Source organism: Oryza brachyantha, chromosome 7 (assembly GCF_000231095.2).
Source record: "Oryza brachyantha chromosome 7, ObraRS2, whole genome shotgun sequence".
Taxonomy (NCBI): Eukaryota; Viridiplantae; Streptophyta; class Magnoliopsida; order Poales; family Poaceae; genus Oryza; species Oryza brachyantha.
This window is the reverse complement of record NC_023169.2, coordinates 1522770-1544043: the sequence shown is the minus strand read 5'-3', so window position 1 is coordinate 1544043 and position 21274 is coordinate 1522770. Positions and strand designations below refer to the sequence as shown.

Below are 21274 nucleotides of genomic sequence, written 5' to 3'. Positions count from 1 at the left end.
CCAGTGTCAGCAGCATGAATTCTAAAATGCCAAAAAAAAAAAAAAGAGAGCAGGAGGGATTGCCTATGCATTACAACTTACAAACTGTTATGTTCATTGTTAGCCCAATCAACTTCCATCACCATATAAGGAATTCAGAATTCAGAATGCAAGAATAGGTGATGGTTTCTGCCTTTATGCTATCATGCAGAGCATTCTCTCTTCCAAAGCATCAGACTTGCTGCCTTTTTGTCACTTTTCCCTTTAAGCTGTTGTTTCAACTGATGCCACTACAACTCCTGGTCCCCATGACCTGTAAAGGCTGTGCAGCTGGGCAGCCGATCTTCCAGCAGGTTTCAGGTGTTCTTCCTCACTTTCTGTTTCATCCCCATGCATGCAAATCTTGTCGAGTGTGTCTGTAAAGGTTTCCAAAGGGCACTTTTGGTTCAAATCCTCATGATAATGTGTTTATTTTTCACTGCCTTGAAAAAAAATCGTTGGAGAAACATGAAAATTCTGAAAAGCTGGTTTCAGTTCCTATATTAAATTGATGAAGACCACGGTAGGCATGTTGCCAAATAACGAGGGCACGTGGTTGGGTGATGCTGCTGTTGTCTCATTTGTCAGTATGGACAATGCTATTTCTCTGGATCTACGACAAATCAGATCCAAATCCACTAGTATTTTTAATCTAGACAAATCGAAGGATAATTTCACTGAAATCTCATCAGATGATGCAAGTGGACTATAAAGATTGATCATGTTAGGTGAATGAAAGAAGAAAACGGGCTATTGTAAGACTGGCTATCGTATGAATTGAATATTATGACTATAATAGTGTGTTAATTTTCAAGAACTAATAACTGACTATTGACTATATACTATTGACCTTGCTTTACAGTTACCCTCATGATCACGAAGCACTGCTCCATTCATTTCAAAAAATACATAATCACAAGCAGATTTCATAATGGGCCATAGTAGATCAATCGTGCGTGCTTCGAACAGCCAGTCTAAATATCACACGAATTTCTGGAGATTTTGTTCCTACTTTAGGTCTCCTTGTGAGATATACCTCGTATCATTCCCGGAAAAAAAAGATATACGTATCATTAATTTTTTGACGTATGCTTGATAGTTCGATTTATTTAGAAATATATAAATGTAAGTTATACATAACATAAAATTAATAATAAATCAAGTAAAGAATTATTATGTAAGTTTTTCAATAAGATAAATAGTCCAAAGTGTGCTTAAAAATCAATGGTTAAAAATCGGAGTATACAACAACCAAATTCCTGTGTAAATTAAATGGAGTCAGGCAGTGAGCAAACGGCCCAAATTTTCCCAGCAAAGAGAAGTAAAGCAGACAAATAGAAACGGAGAATTACAATATGAAAAAGAAAGGGTTAATTAGATTCATGTCATTATAAATTTGGTAGTTTTGAAATATGTCATTACTATTCGATCAATTGTAAGGATGCTATTATAATTTCAGAACTATTTGAAATATGCCACTCCATACTCTTTTAGTATATTTTTTTTAAAAAAATTAGACCATATTACCCCTCTACTGTTTACTGCGTCTGGTAATTTGGTCCAAAATAACATATTTAAATAGTTCTAAAATTATAATAATATTTTTATAATTAGTCAAATAATAATGACATCTTTTAAAAGAGAAATAAAAAAATCCGCTGGGATTCGGCGCGTCCACAGCCACCAAGCGCGATCCAACGGTCGTCCTCAAACCCCGGCACGACTCCACTCTCCCGCGGGTGGGCCCCAACCCCCCGCATCTGCATCTCGCTCGCTCCTGTCGCCCCCATCCAGCTCAGCGCCCGATGCCCCGTCCCTCCCGCCGACACCCGGGCCCCACCTCAACTACTCCACCGACTGGTGGACCCAGGTCAATGTCGGGCCCACCGCCCAGTGGCTGGTGCCCCGCGCTCTCCGCCTCCCATCGCGCGCGGCCGATTTATTTATCCATTTATTTATTACCACCACCACCATTATTATTATTATTATTATTATTATAACTATTATAATGTTATTATTATTATTACTATTTTACACCTAAGTTGCCACTGCGAGGTGACTAGACTCGTTCATCGCGCGCTTGGCGGCGAGCGCCTCGACGTCGTCGTCTTTCTCCTCGTCGCGATCGCTGCTCCAAATTTACTAGCCACCGCCTCACCCCGCGAATTCACCACCACCAGCGATCTCCTCCACTCCTGCTGCCGCTGCCCCCCTTGCCCTTATCCCCAACCAAACCCTACCGACGTCCTCCCCCACCGACGCTCGAGCTTGCAGAGGAGGAGGCGAGCCCACCTTACGGCGGGCGAGGGCGGGGGGAGCTCGGCCGGCTCCCGCCCATGGAGGGGATCCACACCGTAAGTAAGCTGCGTTTGCGCTCACGGTAATTTTTTTTTGTGCGTTGTTGGTTACTTACTGATCCGACCGGGCGAGGGTTTGGACTGTGAACTGCTTGGTTGTGATTCGGGCTGCGGCTTGTGGAGTTGTGATTCTGGGCAGCGGTTAGCGGTAGGGGTTCTGGTTTGGGATCGAGATGAGCGAATCGAGTTTGAGTGTTACTCTGCTTCACCGCACTGTGACCTCTGCGGTTACTTTCCTGCATTTTTTTTTTGTTTTTTTGTAAATTTTACCGCGGTTGGTTGGTTCGGTCTCTGAGCTGAACGGAATCCATTCTGTCTCCTGCTATTGTAAGCTTCGTCTGCTCTCTACTGTTCTACTTTGTGGAGCAATAGAGCGAATTTCAGAGTGATACTTCTAGGACTCCACTGTTTGTCTTCAGTCACTACAAATACCTGTGCTGCATGTCCATTATTATCAGACTCATTCATATCCGATGGAAACATAATAGGTGCTATGTTTCATCAAATTTTAGATTCTATTTTGTACAAAATCTAAAGCTTTGAAAATGTTGTAGGTTTTAGATGAAAGGATGGACCCGTTTATGAGTAGAATGACCGTACCAACTGCTACTTACCAATCACCATGTACTTCCATTGGCGACCTTGACACCCAAGCTAAACCACTCAGCGATTTAGAAGTGCCACCGCCGTCGCTGTTGTCTTACCATTGCAGCTGTGATATCGGGAGCAACTTTGAGGCGTTTGCAACTGTTATGTCACGGCTACGACAACACCTGTTGGATGCAAATGTAGAAATTAATTACACAGAGTACGTGGATTTGATGACACTGAAAGTTGAACAGCACCTCAATAAGCTGAAGGAGGACATAAGGTTCCTGAAAGGCGATAACTTGGTCCATGATAGTGATGCAAATGATTCATCCCCTATGACGTGTCAGCACAGGAAGCTTGTTGAGATAGATGAGGGGTTCAATGGCTTGAAGCTACTTCTGGTTGTGGTGTTCCGGCAAATCAAGGAGATGCTGAGCTTGTTCAGTGCTTCAATTCATGATCTTAGGTGGGAACATGAGATGCAATTAGAGGTCACCAGCATTATGATCGGAGACTGCATTAGAAGTCTTAAGGATGAATTGGAGAGGAAGCTCTATGAACAAAGTTCCATTGTGAACACTCTAAAAAAGAATTGGAAGGAAACTGTGTTTCAATGTGGTGCTATCCGTGAAGAACTGATTGATATTGCCAATATGCTATTACCTTCAGATGAAGAATCGGATATTTTCAATAGCAGGCATGAAATTTTGGGCAACTGGAGTAACAGATGGAAATACAATTTCTTTGGGAAGAAAACAGGGGAAGAGCGAACATTAGCTTCCAATGACAAAAATGTCAGCTCCGCAACGCAGAAATCTGTATGTCCTGGGGAAGTTATTTCAGAGAAATCTGACTTCCGGCATCTGACTGGTATGAATAGAGAAGAAATGATAAAGTACTTCAGATTCGAGATTAGCAAATTAAAAAGGTTACATGAGTTGTCATTGCAAGAGAAAACGGAAGAATTATTCAAATTCAAACGGGAAAAGGCATCACTGGCTCTTAAGCATGATCCCGAGTTTGATTCTTTAAGAAAGAAAGTTCCTGAGATCATTTCAAGAGTTGATATAATCATTTCAAATACCAGAACTGCACCTACTGGCTGCAACACTGATGAGGTACTTGAGGAAAGGAGCAGATTAACTAGTAGAATTGATTCACTATACTATGCTAACCAGAATCTTCGAGGTTTGCTTGCAGAAAAGATGAGGGATATTAAGGATTTATCTCGCCAGATATCTGATACCAGCAGGAAAATGTCACTTCAATTGTCACTGGAGGAACAACTTTCAAGGCAGCTCTACAAAATTAAAGGAGACTATGAGGATCTAAACATTCAAAATACTATTAGAGATGAGTTGTATCAAACTTTTACACAAAAAATGTTTGATGATTATGGGAACAGCCTGAAGGGCACTGCACTAAATTTTCAAGCAAGGGTGACTTCACTTGAAGCTGCACTCTTAGAAAAGGAGAAGCAATTGTGTCTGGCTAATGAAGAAAACCAGAGGTTAAAGGATAAGTTGTCAATACAAGAAAAGGGGCATGGCATCCGAGATAATCAGGAAGATTCTGAGTTAATCAAGCAAGAGAATGAGGAAATGATACTCCGTGATATCGAGATGGAGTCTCATATATCACCTAGGAGATCACATGCGAATTCTGAGCAGAATGCAGAGTATGAGGAGTTCATCAAACTGAAACAATCTTTAAAGATTGCCACAACTGCCTTGAAGGAAGTTGAATCAAAAGAATTGGATTATAATGTTGTTCTAGGTAAAAATGAGCAAGAAAAGCAACTAGATTGTATTCTGGTATCCATTACGGATTTGTCAAAAGAATTTATGGAGATCAAACATATAATGTCAGTAGATATGGAAGGAAGTGAAAAAAGGTATGTGCATATCTCTTTTTAATTACGTTCTCCTGAGATTTTAGTGTCCACATCTTTCTTGCAGAACATAGCAAAACAATTCAAGAGGCTTTGCTTATGACGATATTATGCTTAGAGATCTGGTTTATTGAGAATCCAAATGTAGGTCATTGGTTGTTGGCAGTAGAGACTAGCTGCTAAACAATGTCGATAAAATCCTTTATTATGATTTCAATTTTTGATTTGCGATTGCTTCAATATATAAACCACGCTCTTCATGCTAGCACATATTAAATAAGGATTGTTGAATTCAGGTCAGAAATTCTGAGTGACCAATGCAACCATATGGTACAGCAGGCACTTGTGCTTACAAAGAAGGGCCTTTGGTATAAGCAAATGCTAGATACAAGGCGTTCTGAACTCCAAAAAGCTGAAACTGAGGTATTTGTTTTCTAATCTTTACCAATTCTTTTCCACTAATGTTCTATGCATTGTCTATTCAAATATGGTACTTATTTGTACTTCATATTTTTACCATATAATAAAAGAAACAATATGCAATAAGCTTTCCACTGCATGCTCCTGATTAAATTCCTTTCATGCCTCATTCTTTCTTTTCCTTTGGTTATTGTTCTTCAGATTGTTATTTTTTGTTTCCACACAAATTGTTTTTTCTTGATGCTTACATCACCAAGTTCTCTCTGTTACAGTTCTAGAGGTTCATTGCTTACTGTTTAACAATAGGCTATTTGTTTGCTTGTGCCTCTAATTGATTGCAGTGACACTTGCCATTCTAAAATTTTTTTCTTCTATACCACTTTCCGTTCTAAATTATTATTATAAACTCTTCGGTTGATTTTATTTGTTCAGGTTGACGTTTTAGGAAACAAGGTTAATACACTCATAAATCTTGTTCAAAAGATATATGTAACTCTTGAGAATTATTCTCCAGTATTTCAGCAATATCCTGGGGTAAGTTTCCCGTATGACCAATTCTAAATTTCTGTTCTTCCAAGATTTTGAATTTGTACCCCTAGTTAATTTTATCATTAATGTTTAAAATCAGAACAGTACAACTCACATTAATGTTGCGTATGCAGCTGCTAGATGCTTTCTTGAAGACATGCAAGCTTGTTGCAGGTTTAAAAAGCAAGCAAAAAGAGGACTTACAAGATACATCATAAGTTGGAACATCTAGGTGAGATGGTATTTTCTGTAGATTTCATATCAGTGAATATTCTAACCCAGTTGGTTGGGTCTTCTAAATATCCATTTTAGTCACATCAGGATAAAAACCCCCAATTGTATCATTGTTTGGAACAGACAATGTGTTATCATTGCCTTAATAGAATATCAGGAATATATAGTTGGCACTTGGCAGGTACTTTTTGGGCTTAGCACCCTACCCTAGGTCCCTAACAAAATGCAACTCTAATATTCAGTAATGTTTATGTTTTCACTACAAAATTATAGTTTATGAAGAGCATTAAATAGTGCTTACTATTGATTTACCCTTGATGTTTTTGCAGATAATTTAGGTTCAATATTTAATTGAGATCAGAAGCTTAGGGTTTCTAGGAAGATATTAATTCCACGGTGGAGGAGGAATGTTTTTGAAACATCTGAAATCTTTCCATGAGCAAATTGACCCACCAAATATGCAGTCATTATGGAATCAAGGGGATCTATCAAGCTGAACGTTGAAACTTTAGGTTAAAGACAGTTTCACTGCATATAGGTAATGTGATATATAGTTATGTCTGTGTGTAAAATCTAGATATCATGACATCATGTGGGTGATGAGTGAAGTCACATCGTGGCAGCTCGCTCCACAGATGGTTTTGTAGATTTTATATCCACTAAAGTGTATATAGAAGTGAATGCTGAATAGCTTTCTGATGTACTGATTACGGTATGTTTAGTTCATAATTGATGAGGGTGATACCGTGATAGCATTTTTGCCAGCAGATTGTATAGAAATGGTGTTGCTCTTAGTCATATTCTACCCATACATCGTGTTGTAAGAATTTACAGCTGCAAAGTTATTATTTATTTATTTTTGGCTTATGGTACATCCTGATCACAACAGGACACTATCGTGTACAATGTTTGCTGTTTGTTTAGGAGGCAAAATTCAAACTCAATGTTGTAATTCATTGATAATTTGGATACTACAGTTGCAATTATTTGAATTTTCCAACCGTGTAATTGCTAGCTAGCGTGTCCATGTGGCACCCTGTAACAGCTTGACTTCCACATGTTTGTATGATATGTGCATCCACTGGCCTAACTTGTCAGGTAGCCTCATGTGCATGATGGAGTTGCAATATTTTGTGCGTATAAATTTCACTTGAAACTGTGCAGTTACGTGAATTGCAAAATGAAAGATGGGCTCCCTTGACTGTATTGACGCTAATGGCATTCAACATTTGTTCATTATTTTGCAGTCAACTGTTTAGTAGGTGATATTGCTTTGCTTATTGCACCTACATTTTCATAATCTTGTGCTGACTGTGCATGATTCCTTCTAAAGTTTAGTTGATAAATAGAAATATTCATTTTGAGTGAAAGTTTTCTTCTGGTTACAATTATTCTATTGAAAGAAACTTTAGGTTGAACTAGTTTCTTTATCTTTCTCATACTGATGTTTCTTGAACCAATTACAACATATTCAAAGCAACTTAGTGCAACAAATGCAAAACACTAATGTACAAGAATATGATATGGGATCGGATTCTAGGCAACAGTCCTAGGACTGCCATCTAATTCGCTTGCTACAGCATTCCATGCCAACAATGCTGCACCAACAGCTGGTTCCACCTGCAGGTAAATCGAGTATAATAAGCTGCTGAAGATCAATTTAAAGTAATAGAATCCGAAAAATCTGTGAAATAGCCAAATTCCTTCCTTTTTCTGGTTGAATCAATCTTAAATTTTGCTTCCAAGGGTCAATATCCAAATGTTTGTTTGTGCAAATATTTTACGTGCTCAGTTATTATTATTGAGAATGGAAGAATCTGAATAATATACTACATCTTGTAGTCGTCATTATGCTCAAAGGCAAACTACTGGTGTAATTTTGCATCTCTTTCTGTAGAAGAAATTCTTCATGTACTCACCTTGGGGTGTATTGGATAGGCTCCTGGATAAGTTTTGGTGACACAATCTATCACTTCCTTCCCAATGTCCCATCTCTTGTTTGCCATGAGAACTTTACCAACCATAACAAGCGGAAAAGGGTCTTTTCCATCTGCAGAAGCATAAGCAGCTTGTAGAATTTTTTTTGAAATTAAAGCCAACAAAGAAATTTTGAAGTATTATTTATCTTTTATGAGCACTATTTTTTTCATCTAGCTGTTATGAATTTCAGTTAGAAAGGAATCCCTATCTCACCTTCACCACTCAATTCAAGTCTTTGCACTACTGCCTTGACACTAGAAGCTAGTTCGCCAACTGAATTGTGTAATATTTTGTTTGCTACTTCATCACCAGCTTCAGCAGATTCTACCACAACCGGAAGAAGGTCAGCTATTCGAGCCCACGATTGGTCTTCATATGTCCATCTGTTGTGTGAAGAAGTAATCAAGTAAGCTAATGCTATCACTTATGCTTGGTGATTCATTGTCTGCAATTTTCACTCTTTGATTATCATTATATGAAATAAATGCCATATAAACATTTGAACTTGCTAACCAAATTCTTTGCATGTTAACCAACCCTAATCGACAACAAACTAATCACTTATTTGTGAAGTATGTTCCTTTTCACTTGAAGTAAAACCTACAAACTGAGTGAGCTAAAGGATTACCCTATCAGTTCATCTGGTGATGCAAGTCCAAGGAAGTCAAGGATGTTGTTTGTAAGAACTGTCTCAGGACCCCTTCCATCATAAGCCCTCACTACTGCCGTCAATGCCTGTGCCGAAATCCCATATGCACTGCATATGCCGCCACATAGCTAGAATCAGTAATTGCCTCTGAACTGATTACTGAAAATCAACTTATGGCAGACACACAATGAGCATGCTTCACACAACCATATTCCAGCCACATGTCCCTTCTCTAAAATGCAAACCTTTGAGCTATATTCATGTGCAAGAACTGGGTTGCTAACCTGCCCCAATCACCCAGAACTGGCCCTGCACCTGCTGCTCGAGCTTCTCTCCCATCTCTGGTGAAACCATATGCTATAGTCCCAGTTCCTGCAATCAGCACACATCCATGGAGCTTTCCCATGGTTCCACTTGCTAATGCTGCCACGGCATCGTTCTCCACAAACAGCTTGACATGGCTTGGGAATATCTCCCTGGAAAACAGTAAGTCCTCAATTAATTAGGATTTGCTGCAGCAAGGTTTTGTGAATAACTGCAACACATTCATGTTTCTGGTGGCAGGGCAAACCTCAGCCAGTCCAGCATCCTTTGTTGATCGACTGGGTGATTCACACCCGCCACAGCTAAGCAGACAGCACAGACATTTGATCGCCTTCGGCGTGCCTTCAGAAGAGCTTGCGCCATCACTCTTTCCAGAGTCTCCCTTGCCCTGCCTTCTGAACATATCAAAGCAAAAAGAAAGGACACATTTTGATTTTATTTTTGTCCTAGTTTTCGCTATCGAACAGATTTCTACTACCTGGTTATGGATCATCTACTGAATTTTTGGATGAATTCAACGAAAACCATGTAGTACTGAAATTTTTGGATGATCTTTTGGGCACAGAAACTTAGACACAGCAATCTCGGCATGCAGTTGCAGAAGATACCTCCAACGGAGTTGTGATTGGAGCAGCCGGCGACAGCGCGGGAGAGGACGGGGAGCGGGTCAGCGAAGGGCATGGCCGCCGGGATGCAGACGCAGACGGTGTTGCCGGCGCCGCCGTCGACGCCGAGGATGACGCTCCCCATGCGCGGGCTCTGGCACTCCTCCATGTCCCATATCTCCCTCCCCGTGTCCGTGTACCTCTGCATCTCCTTCCTTCTTGCCCACCTTGCAGCCACACAGCAGCAGCTACTGCCAAACAAAAACACACTGACACTGTGACAATGGAGAAGGATTTCTGTTCCAGTTAGCTACAAGCCCCTGCAACTAGGTGAGTGCAACCTTATCATATATATATATATATATATATGTACGTATTAGTTGCACCAAAACATTGCATCAGTGTGTCTGATAGTGTGTATGCTTCGTCGAGGAGAAAGGGACAGCAAGGAGATGACACAGGAAACAAAAATATTGAAGCGGGGGAATTGAAGGAAGGGCGGCTGTCCGCATGCTCGTCCAATGTGGACTCGTGGAGAGACGGCCGGGTTGATTAATTACTACTCCGCACTGCTATTCGCCTATTTGCTTACGCCGGACGTCACATAAACTCAAAGGCCCTGTTTAATTTCAAAAACATCACATTAAATTTTTATTAAATATATATAAACATTAAAACTAGTTACACAGTTATAGAGAAAATAGTGAGACGAATCTTTTGAGCCTAATTAGGACATGATTAGCTATAAGTGCTACAGTAACCAATATGTGTTAATGACGGATTAATTAGACTCAAAAGATTCGTCTCGCGGTTTCCAGACAGAATCTGAAGTTTATTTAATTAGACTACGTTTAATACTTCAAATATGTATTTAAAGTTTTGATGTGATGTTTTTTAAATTTTTTTTGCAAACTAATCAATGCCTAAATTTCGATACGTGGTTGTCGCTTTACTACAGGATGTTACTTACCGGCGTTTTTCCGGCTGATGTTACCGACAGCAGTGGGTAAGCATGCTGCATGATGGTACTATAAACCCCGTATTTTTTTTAAGATACTCAGTCATCTGTTCTTTTGGATCTAATGGATCTGATTTTATTATACTACATCGGTAATATATATATTAGAAATTTTATATGGATAAAATTAAGACTAAACTATATAACATCACGGTAAATTTATGTGACATATATCATATTAAAATAGATAAACTAATAAATATATCTTACCAAAGTTTAAAAATAAAATATTTAATACTCCTATAAAAATACATACCTACAGTACCGCTAGTAGCAGAAGTTACTGTACCAGTGTCCCTGAATATTGCAGAGAACTTTTGGGTACATTTACATTTACACAACGTATTTGTACGTTCCCAGCTGCATTGTTCTGTGATGAACTGATGAATGGACTACAGTCCTGATCATTATTCTTCTTAAGTAAAAATAAAAACCTTGACATCGATGCTTACATGTTAAATTCAGTTTGGTCTGATCTATCATCTATGTTCCATGTTAATATTGAAGCGCTGTTGATTTCTATCTGAAACAATGCATGATCTTTGACTCTTTCTTTTCTGAAACTTGCAACCGGTGACAAACCATTGCTGGCAGGTTGCCGTTGCCCTTCGTGTATCTGAAGAGTTGCATTATGATTTGCATCAGTGACATGTCAAAGGTGTGCTGCAGACTAGCACACATGCTCTAGCTGTACTGATGCAACATCTCAAACCATCTGTGCTCCAAATGGCATATCATCTGGTTGTCAGAAACGGCATGCAGATTAACTCAACACTTCAACGCCAGTTTACTCTTCTTACGCCATTGTCCAACACACGCTGCCATCGGTGACGGACAAAATTCTTCTTCCCAGAAGACCTGCACATCATCATGATTAGTCTAGTGGCCTTCCCATACAATTATCAGTGAAGATGACTTAATCAGTATTATATGCAGGTGCAAGAATTCATATGAGCTCTGGTCGTTGTTGCCATTCTTTTTTTTTTTTTTTTGGCCTTGATGCCCTCTTCTCCTGCCAAATGGCTGATTTCCATGGCAGCACAGCTACAAGAGTACGAGACACTCAGAAAGAGACAATGGGCTGATGACATTGGATAACTTTCTAGCTTGCGTCCAAACAAAAGCTGAGAAGATTAGCGTATCTTTAGCAATCTCAAGGAGTTAAATTAACCTCAGCTGATGTTGCAAGCAGCAGAAAATGTACTATCCAGTTGGGTTGCACTGCTTTCACATGGATTGTTTCATGTGTAGCCTTCTGACCCAAATGGTTCCATCAGATCACAAATAGTTGGTCTCATATTCAGCCATTCAGGATGAGGTCAGCGTCTTCCAGTGATGTTGCAAGATAATTCAATTCTGTAAAATAAAAGTTTATCTTGTGGCCCATTGGGAATTTGCAGTTGGCTGGTGATTGAGTATCAAACAGTGTGAAATTGGGGGCAGAATCAATTTCTTGGGACAACATGCGCTCACTACTTACCCTGATTGGAAGCTGAGAATGGTTCAGAAAAGTAAAGTAAAATACCTTGAATTAGGCCCAATTTGGCCCATGAAGGTACCAAGGTCCAAGAATCCAAGACGGTCGTACCAAATAAAAGTACCTTTCCTCCTTTTCCTTCGGAGTGTGCCTGCCTATTATTTGCCTAAGCATCACAGGCTGAATTCTCTTTCTCCAAAAAAAAGAAGCATATTGGCTCAAATATTACTTTTCTTTATCGCGATAATCGCTCGAGCCGCCGTAGTGCTGTTTCAATAAAGCGCAGTGGCGTTTAGAAAATTTTACGAGAATTTAATTTTTTTTAATAAAAATTTGGTAAACAATCGGAAAAAAAATTCTTGGTGATAGTTCTCGTATTTTGAACCTAGTGGTGAAGAATTTTTCAAAAATAAATATTTAGCATCGAATATGGTTAAAAAGTGTGGATTATATTTGAATAAATGAACATGAACCAGAGAGATCACAACGGTTATTCTGGCTAAGGCCCCGTGTAGTTTCTAAATTTTTTTTCTAAAAAACATTACATCAAACCTTTGAACACCTAAAATGAGCATTAAATATATATGAATATTAAAATTAATTACATAGTTATGGAGGAAATTGCGAGACGAATCTTTTGAGTCTAATTAAAACATGATTAGCCATAAATGCTATAGTAACCAATATGTACTGATGACGGATTAATTAGACTCAAATGATTCGTCTCGCGGTTTTCAGGTGAAATCTAAAATTTATTTTGTAATTAAACTACGTTTAATACTTCAAATATGTGTTCAAAAGTTTGATGTGATGTTTTTGCAAAAAGATTTTGCAAACCAAATAAGGCCTAATTTTTTAACTAGCAACGATGTATTTTCCAGGAGAAGCACAACTATTATCAATAATGATCGTGCCACCGTGATTATCGGCTAATATATCATGATGATTGTGACACCCAAACTATGATTACTGAAATTGATTATACCACCATGATTATTGGTATATATATTGTGACTATCGATATCGATCATTCCACCATGATTATGAACTAATATATCATAATAATCGTCTGCTATATCTCATGATAATCACTACTTATCTTGCAATTTTCACGTCAAAACTACCACGACTCAATTCAATTATTTGGATATGAAATTTACGCGGTTTTCATGCTATAATCATAATAATCATCAATTGTAGCGAAACAGTCCACATGCGGTTTTGGCCCGTCAAATTGTATTGCAAACCCTGGGCAGTGTTCAAAGCCAGAGTTGGCCGGAGCATTTTGATAGCATTTGAAAATGGGACAAACCATTATTGCATGATTAACTGATATTAACTATTATAAATTTAAAAATATATTTATTTTACTTTTAGAAAATCTTCTGCATAGAAAATTTTGTATAAAATGCTAGTTTTATTAGTTTAGAAAGTGTATTCATGGACAATGCATATATAAACAACTACAACCAGAAGGTGTGCCCAAAGGCCTTAAGAGCAGGTACAGTAGCTGGCTATAAGCCAACTATAAATATATTTTAAAAAGATAAGAGGGGAGAGAAGATAAGTAGGCTACTAATTTGTGGTCAGCTGCATACGGACTTCAAGACAAAATATGCGTATGACACGTGAGATACATGATATTTTGTAGATACCTATTGTATGAATTGACTATTAGATTGACTATAGATAAATTGGAGCCAGTAGCTGGCTATACGATTGAGCTTGCTCTAATACTCCCTGCGATTTTTTGACAGGTGATACGGTTGGTTTTTTGTCACACAGTTGATTATTTGTTTTATTTAAAATTTTTGTGCAAATAAAAAAACTATAAGACATGATCAAAATAATTTTAATCATAAAATAAATATTAATCAGTTAATCATTTTAAATAAAATAAATATTTAAACATATATCCATAAATCAACGGTCTCGTCCATGGCTCTCGAAAGCAACCTTTGCCAGCTATAAAACTGAAGTATGGAACCCATAATAAGGCCTTGTTTAGTTTCTAAATTTTTTTTCTAAAAACATCACATCAAATCTTTGGACACTTAAATAAAACATTAAACATAGATAAACCAAAAAGCTAATTGCATGATTACGGAAGAAATCTTGAGACGAATCTTTTGAGCCTAATTAGTACATGATTAACTATAAGTGCTACAGTAACCAACATGTGCTAATGACAAATTAATTAGACTTAAAAAATCCATCTCGCGGTTTCCAGACTAGCCGTGAAATTCATTTTTTCATTCGTATCCGAAAACCCCTTCCAACATCCGGTCAAACATTTAACGTGACACTTCTCCTAAAATTTTTTTGAAACTAAACGGCAAATGCAAAGCTTGCTATTAAAAGAACAGTGTAAGGCTGCGGTCTTTCCAAGCTGGAAAGTGAATATATGTTTTTTTTATTTTCTGGTACTATGTAATAATATAAATAATAAAAATAGTTATTATAAAGGTAAAAATCCATTTAAAAAAGATAAAATGATGAGGTGCCAGTTTGGTTCATGACCAAAATTAATCTTACCAAAATTTAGTCATCTTATAGTAGTTTTTACATATTTGGTTTGGTATCAAATCTTGGCCATGCCTTTAGCTAGAAGCCAAATAAGACCTATAAAGTTTGCTTTGGCTTATTTTTGCCTCAAACTAAACATTCATGATGGGTTGTGTACTAATTTTTCATTGGCAGTGTGCGGTGCGGTGCAATGGATGGAAAAGGATGAGCCAATGAATCCGTTCGTGATGGATTGTGCCCTAATTTTTCCTGATGGGATGCTTCTTACTAAATGTTGATTAGATCTATATCATTATAAATATACTAATTTTAAAAAATACATTATAATTCTTTCTCTCTCGGAGACATACGATTTTTTACGCCTTAAAGGCTGATGTATCTTCGTATCACTTAAAAATAACCATTATTTCAAAAATCATGACAGCCTTATGCACCACTGTTAGGGTTTTTATTATATCGTAGAGATAATAATATATCATAATAATCTAATCGTTTATTTAATTTTATTTCTATAATCCTTATTATAATAATTTCGAGCTAAAACAAACAAGTTCATTCTTTTTTATTCCCGGCACAATGATAATTTTTGCCTAGTAGTAGTTCTATCAATCTATAAGAGCATCCCTAACGGCTCATCTATTTTACTCTCTATCTTAATGAAGATTATAAATTGAGTTACAATAGAACGACCATCCTATCATCTATTTTTTTATATCATCCATATTAGAAGAGAAACTATATTTATATGATCTCTCTGTTCTCTAAAGAGATATATAGGATGTTATATATATAGATGATATAAAAAATAAAACTGTTTTAGACGATCATCCAAATAAAGATATAAATGATTAAATTTAGATGAACTGTTGATGCCTCTGATCCCATCTTGTTCACGGAAAGCACATTTTAATCCCTTGCCTTTTTTTTCTTGCAGTGTGGCCCCAGCTCAAGGAAGATGAGAGGAGAGGCACCGGCGCGGCCAGCCAAATCGCGGCGCCCCTGTCCCTGGCGGCGGGGCGCGGCACGCGAGACACACCACACCACCCGGCCGGGCCGCGCGGCGGCGAGCGGGCATCGCGTGGCTGGTCTTCTCCACGCGTCGCGTCCGCCGTCGCCGTCCGGACGCCCCACATGCGCGCAGAGGGGGGTACCGCCGCCGTACCAGGTTTGCCCTCTTCTTCTGTAGTACTAGCTGAAAATGTTCCCTGTCCTCATGTGTTGGTGATACAGATTACTAGTACAGAGCATGCTCTACAATAAACTAGCCTTAATCTCACACCAGAAATTAACACGCATAATATATTAGCTATATTGTTGGCTATATAAATTTTCGTGTTTATTTTTCTCTCGTTTAGGTAGAGCCAACGCTCTCTAATTTTTTCATCTTTTATCTTCTCCGCACATACTCCAACTAATCAAGCACTCTACTGTAGTAATTTACTCCACTTTACACTGTTTACTTACTACGGATTACTGTTAATGATGCGGTGGAATTTACTAATGAGTGAGTGAAGTATCCATAAATTTGTTGATCAAATAGCCATAAAAGTTTGATGCAGCAAGTGACACATACATACCACTTTCTTCATCCATAAATATAATGTCTAGCGGAGTTCAAGTTTGAGAGAAAAAAGATTGGTGCCTCCATTAGAATAAGATAATAACATTTTGACGAAGAGATAATTTGATGAAATAACTAATACTTAAAATAATAATATTTATGGATAAATCTTAGTAGTAGAAAACGCTTGGAATGCATATATTTACCGACATAGGGGTGTACTCCTAGAACAGATCGAGTTCTTCAGACCAGAATACTTGCTTATTACTATCCTCTGTTTTTATTTAAATCATGTTGTTATGTTCGTTTTAAAATATAGTCGTATTAAAGTTATTTAGCATAAACTAAAAGATGTTAAAATATTTCCTTTCAGTAACTTTAATGATCAATTTTAAATTTTGAATTGATTAGATTTTCTTTATAAGTATATGATTGTCTCTAGAACCATTAAAATAATTAAAATAATGAGAATTAGCGTAGAAATGTTTATATTATAGGATAAAATTAAAATCTTAAAAGTACTTCTATTTTGGAAAGTACCTGCATTTTGAAAAATGTGGGAGAATCAAAGAAGCGAGGGAGGTACACTTGACACAGAATCCAGCTAATCTGTATCAGCTGCACCGTACACCTCTGTACTTGACTACTGTAACCAGACACTTCTAACAGTAGTAGGAGCAGTACTAACATGGATCGATCTGTGATTCTCTGTCCATACTCCTGAAATTACCATAACATAATGCCCACGACCCTGTGTCCCCCCCCCCCCATCAGATCAGAATTTTCTCGAAGAAGAAAATTTGGTGGTGTTTATTGAGAAAATTTTTGGGAGAAGTGTCACGTCAAATGACCAGATGTCGGAAGGGGTTTTCGGACACAAATGAAAAAAACGAATTTCACAGCTAGCCTAGAAACTGCGAGACGAATCTTTGAGCCTAATTAATCCGTCATTAGCACATATCGGTTACTGTAGCACTTATGGCTAATTAAATTAATCCGTCGTCAGCACAGGTTGGTTTGGTTACTATCAAGATTTCTTTTATAACTATGCAATTAGTTTTTTGACTTATTTATATTTAATGCTTTATTTAGATGTCCAAAAAATGTTTTTTTAAACAAATTTTAGGAACTAAACAAAACCTTTATTTCTCGTGATCCCAGCAAGAACAGATTACACTGACAGTGACGCGTAGTAGCATTTATGGCTCGCCAGTAGTAGTACTGTAGTACAGCTGATGAGCTGCATCTGCATCTGCAGGTGCGTCTCCCCTCGATGATGGAGAAGGAAATCAGAGGCTGGCCCGACTGAATCCCACTGTTCGCGCTCTCCTGCCTCGCTACCATCCATTCCGCCACAGACACCGCCATGTGCTCCCCACAATTCGCTCCGTTTTCTTTATCTCTTCTTTGCAACTCAGCTGATTGTTTGCTTCTGAATTTCTGATCAGAGAGAGGGGGCCAGCAAGAGAGCTCGCGTGATGATTGAGCTGTAATGAGATCAAGCTGGATCATATTCACACAGCAGATTGGCACTCTGACCATGATTGATTGATTGGTTGCATCAGCCAGCTATCAGCTTTCCTTGCTCGTCATGGACAGTGGCAGCAGCAGACAGCCCACGCCCGGGTGCTCATGTGGGAGAATCGCAATCCTCATTTCATTTCCTCCCCTGCAGATATCTCTCCCTGTCTGCATCCTCTCCTCCCGGCCCCAATCAATCAGCTCAGAGATTGCGGCACATTGCTGAATTTATTAATGCTTGCTTGCTTGCTTGCGGCAGTAGCATTCTTCTTTGGTATTTCTTCTTCAGGTCAAGTCTGAAGCTAGCCATTTCTTGTGCCAAACTGACACTCTTCAGTCTCTTCGCTTCTTTGTGTTCATGGGCTTGGAGGCTTCTTGATTTGGGTTTGGCTGGTGAGTGTGATCGCCCAATCGAGCAAGAATCGATAGGTGAGTGGAATTAAGAACCTGAAATGTTTTCCATTTCTCCTTCCTTCTCTTTCATTTCAGGATTTTGTTCTTTTACTTGTCATTCCTCTCCTGTTCTTCATCTTGTCCATTGCTTAGTCTCGATTCTTCTCCCATCGTAATGCGTCTCCCCTCTCGAGGTAATGACCGTCATTTCGTTGGCGCTCACAGGTTTCGATTTCTACATCAACGAGGTTACCGAGGATTGCCCAAGATGAAGATGGAACCTTTTGCTTGGTTGCTGTGGATTCTTGTTCTATCCTCGATTCTGGAGGATGTGCGAGCACAATCTAAACCGATCTTGATAAACTGCGGCTCAGATTCTACCACCGATGTGGATGGTAGGAAATGGGTTGGGGATTCATCTCCCAAGAACTTCACCCTCAGCTTGGAAGGAACAGTGGCCTCAGCTCCAACTGTTGATGGAGAGGAGACATATGGAGATTTATACAAGGATGCCCGCATCTTCAATGCATCCTCAAGCTACAAGTTCAGTGTCGCCGCCGGCAGCTACTTCCTCCGGCTCCATTTCAGTCAGCTGCCAGCCAATTTCAGCACCAAAGAATCACTCTTTGATGTCTCAGCAAACAGCCTGAAGCTGGTTACCAAGTTCAACGTGCCTGCAGAAATCGACTGGAGGAACTCCAAGACCAACTCCACCAGCCGTGCCATTGTGAAGGAGTACCTTCTCAATGTTACCTCAAGCAACTTGGTGATCGAGTTCTCCCCCGACGCCGAAGCGTTCGCCTTCATCCATGCCATGGAGATTGTACCTGTGTCTGGCGACTCCATTTTTGATTCAGTTAACAAGGTTGGTGGCTATGGCTTGAAGGGCCCTTTCAGTCTTGGTGACAGTGCAGTTGAGACAATGTACAGGATCTGTGTGGGGTGTGGCAAGATAGAGAGCAAGGAGGATCCCGGTTTGTGGAGGAGATGGGATTCAGATGAGCATTTCATATTCTCTCTGAGCGCTGCGCGCTCCATCTCCAATTCTTCCAACATTAGCTATGTGTCAAGTGATGATTCTGCGTCGGCGCCTTTGAGGCTCTATGAAACTGCCAGGGTGACTACGGAGAGTTCAGTCATGGATAAGAAGTTCAATGTGTCTTGGAGCTTCAATGTTGACCCTGATTTTGATTACCTGGTCCGGTTGCATTTCTGTGAGCTGGAGTATGACAAGGCGGAGCAGCGCAAGTTCAAGATTTACATAAACAACAAGACTGCTGCTGAGAACTACGATGTGTTTGCGAAAGCCGGGGGCAAGAACAAGGCTTTTCATGAGGACTTCCTTGATGCTGCCTCACCGCAGATGGAGACTCTTTGGGTTCAGTTGGGATCTGAGTCCTCAGCAGGTCCTGCAGCGACTGATGCACTTCTGAATGGCATGGAGATCTTTAAGGTCAGTCGGAATGGAAATCTTGCTCATCCACCTGTGAGGATTGGTGGTTTCGACAGTGGCATGGGGAAGCCGAAACGAAGCCCCAAGTGGGTACTGATTGGTGCAGCTGCTGGTTTGGTGATTTTTGTGTTAATTGTTGGTGTTCTTTTTATATGTTTCTATTTGCGACGGAAGAAAAAGACTTCAGACAATGAGACCAAGGAGAGCTCACCAGGTTGGAAGCCACTTGTGCTTCATGGTGCTGTAGCAACTGGTACAAATTCCCGCTCCCCGACTCTTCGCACAGCAGGTACGTTTGGGAGCAACAGGATGGGAAGGCAGTTTACTGTTGCAGAAATCAGAGAAGCCACCATGAACTTTGATGATTCCTTGGTGATTGGAGTTGGTGGTTTCGGCAAAGTCTACAAGGGAGAAATGGAGGACGGCAAGCTGGTGGCAATTAAGAGGGGGCATCCAGAGTCTCAGCAGGGCGTGAAGGAGTTTGAAACTGAGATTGAGATCCTCTCAAGGCTGCGACACCGGCACCTAGTGTCCTTGATTGGCTACTGTGATGAGCAAAGTGAGATGATCTTAGTCTACGAGCACATGGCAAATGGTACCTTGAGGAGTCACCTATATGGAAGTGACCTTCCTGCTCTTACATGGAAACAGAGGCTCGAAATATGTATTGGCGCAGCCCGGGGGCTTCACTACCTTCACACTGGACTTGACCGGGGTATAATCCATAGGGATGTCAAGACGACCAACATCTTGTTAGACGACAACTTTGTTGCAAAGATGGCAGATTTTGGTATCTCGAAAGATGGTCCGCCCTTAGATCATACTCATGTTAGTACTGCTGTTAAGGGGAGTTTTGGTTACCTTGATCCGGAATATTACAGGAGGCAGCAGTTAACCCAAAGTTCAGATGTGTACTCTTTTGGCGTTGTGCTGTTTGAGGTGCTATGTGCTCGGCCAGTCATAAATCCGGCCTTGCCGAAAGATCAGATAAACCTTGCTGAGTGGGCTCTCAAGTGGCAAAAACAGAAGTTACTTGAGACCATAATCGACCCCCGGTTGGAAGGAAACTACACACTTGAGTCCATCAGGAAATTCAGTGAGATAGCCGAAAAATGCCTCGCAGATGAAGGAAAGAACCGACCTTCAATTGGCGAAGTCCTGTGGCACCTAGAGTGTGCTTTGCAGTTGCACCAAGGTCATTTGCAAAGTGCAAATGCCTGTGATTTACCACAGCCTGAACTGAAGCTATCTGATGCATCTGTCGATTTAGGGTGCATAGAAGAGGTTGAGGAATCCTGTCGTGCAGAATCCCAGGATGTGAATGGTGAATTCGTAGATATCAAAATTGAGGTTCCATGATAATGAAGAGCTGTCCAAACTAGTGGCTTCAAGCAACTGAGTAGGGTGAGTGTCCAATTAACAACATGTTTAGATACATTGCTATCTTAGTACTGTAACACTATAGATGAGTGTCCCTACGATGTACCGAGATTATTTTGGTACAATTGGGAGAAAACTCTCTTTCTTGTTTCCTTTTCTTTTGTACTTGTGTTGATGTACACAAGTTGTTGTGATGCCAATTTCATTGATTCTTTTGTAAAATTCTAGAGCCATATGCAATGCAATACTGAGCATTACCTGGAGATGTGCTACAGAGTGAATGGGTTTCAGTTCTCTTATCAACTGTACTCCGTCTTGAGCTTCAAACGCATTTTTTTGCTACTCTCA

At 39.6% G+C, this 21274-nt stretch overlaps 3 protein-coding genes across 4 annotated transcripts; 2 read left to right on the top strand and 1 right to left on the bottom strand.

The window, feature by feature from the left end:
• Positions 1-2307: 2307 nt before the first annotated feature.
• LOC102710800 (WPP domain-associated protein) lies at positions 2308-6895 on the top strand. Of its 2 annotated transcripts, none has more exons than XM_006658213.3 (6): positions 2308-2372; positions 2930-4860; positions 5154-5280; positions 5710-5811; positions 5940-6037; positions 6369-6895. In XM_006658213.3, the coding sequence occupies exons 1-5, from the start codon at positions 2355-2357 to the stop codon at positions 6021-6023; spliced, it is 2262 nt and encodes a 753-aa protein (XP_006658276.2). In that variant the 5' UTR covers positions 2308-2354; the 3' UTR covers positions 6024-6037; positions 6369-6895. The 2 variants fall into 2 exon arrangements, with proteins under 2 accessions (XP_006658276.2, XP_015695273.1); XM_015839787.2 differs by having other exon boundaries at positions 2315-2376.
• Positions 6896-7450: 555 nt separating this feature from the next.
• LOC102706668 (N-acetyl-D-glucosamine kinase-like) lies at positions 7451-10026 on the bottom strand. Its single transcript, XM_006657380.2, has 7 exons — positions 9601-10026; positions 9240-9387; positions 8953-9144; positions 8648-8776; positions 8233-8402; positions 7959-8089; positions 7451-7659 (listed from the first exon to the last, which is right to left on the bottom strand). The coding sequence occupies exons 1-7, from the start codon at positions 9803-9805 to the stop codon at positions 7576-7578; spliced, it is 1059 nt and encodes a 352-aa protein (XP_006657443.2). The 5' UTR covers positions 9806-10026; the 3' UTR covers positions 7451-7575.
• Positions 10027-17934: 7908 nt separating this feature from the next.
• Positions 17935-21244, top strand: LOC102706393 (probable receptor-like protein kinase At1g30570). The gene is made up of 2 exons (XM_006657379.3): positions 17935-18129; positions 18319-21244. Exon 2 carries the CDS (start codon positions 18362-18364, stop codon positions 20903-20905), a length of 2544 nt encoding a protein of 847 aa, XP_006657442.1. The 5' UTR covers positions 17935-18129; positions 18319-18361; the 3' UTR covers positions 20906-21244.
• Positions 21245-21274: the final 30 nt, after the last annotated feature.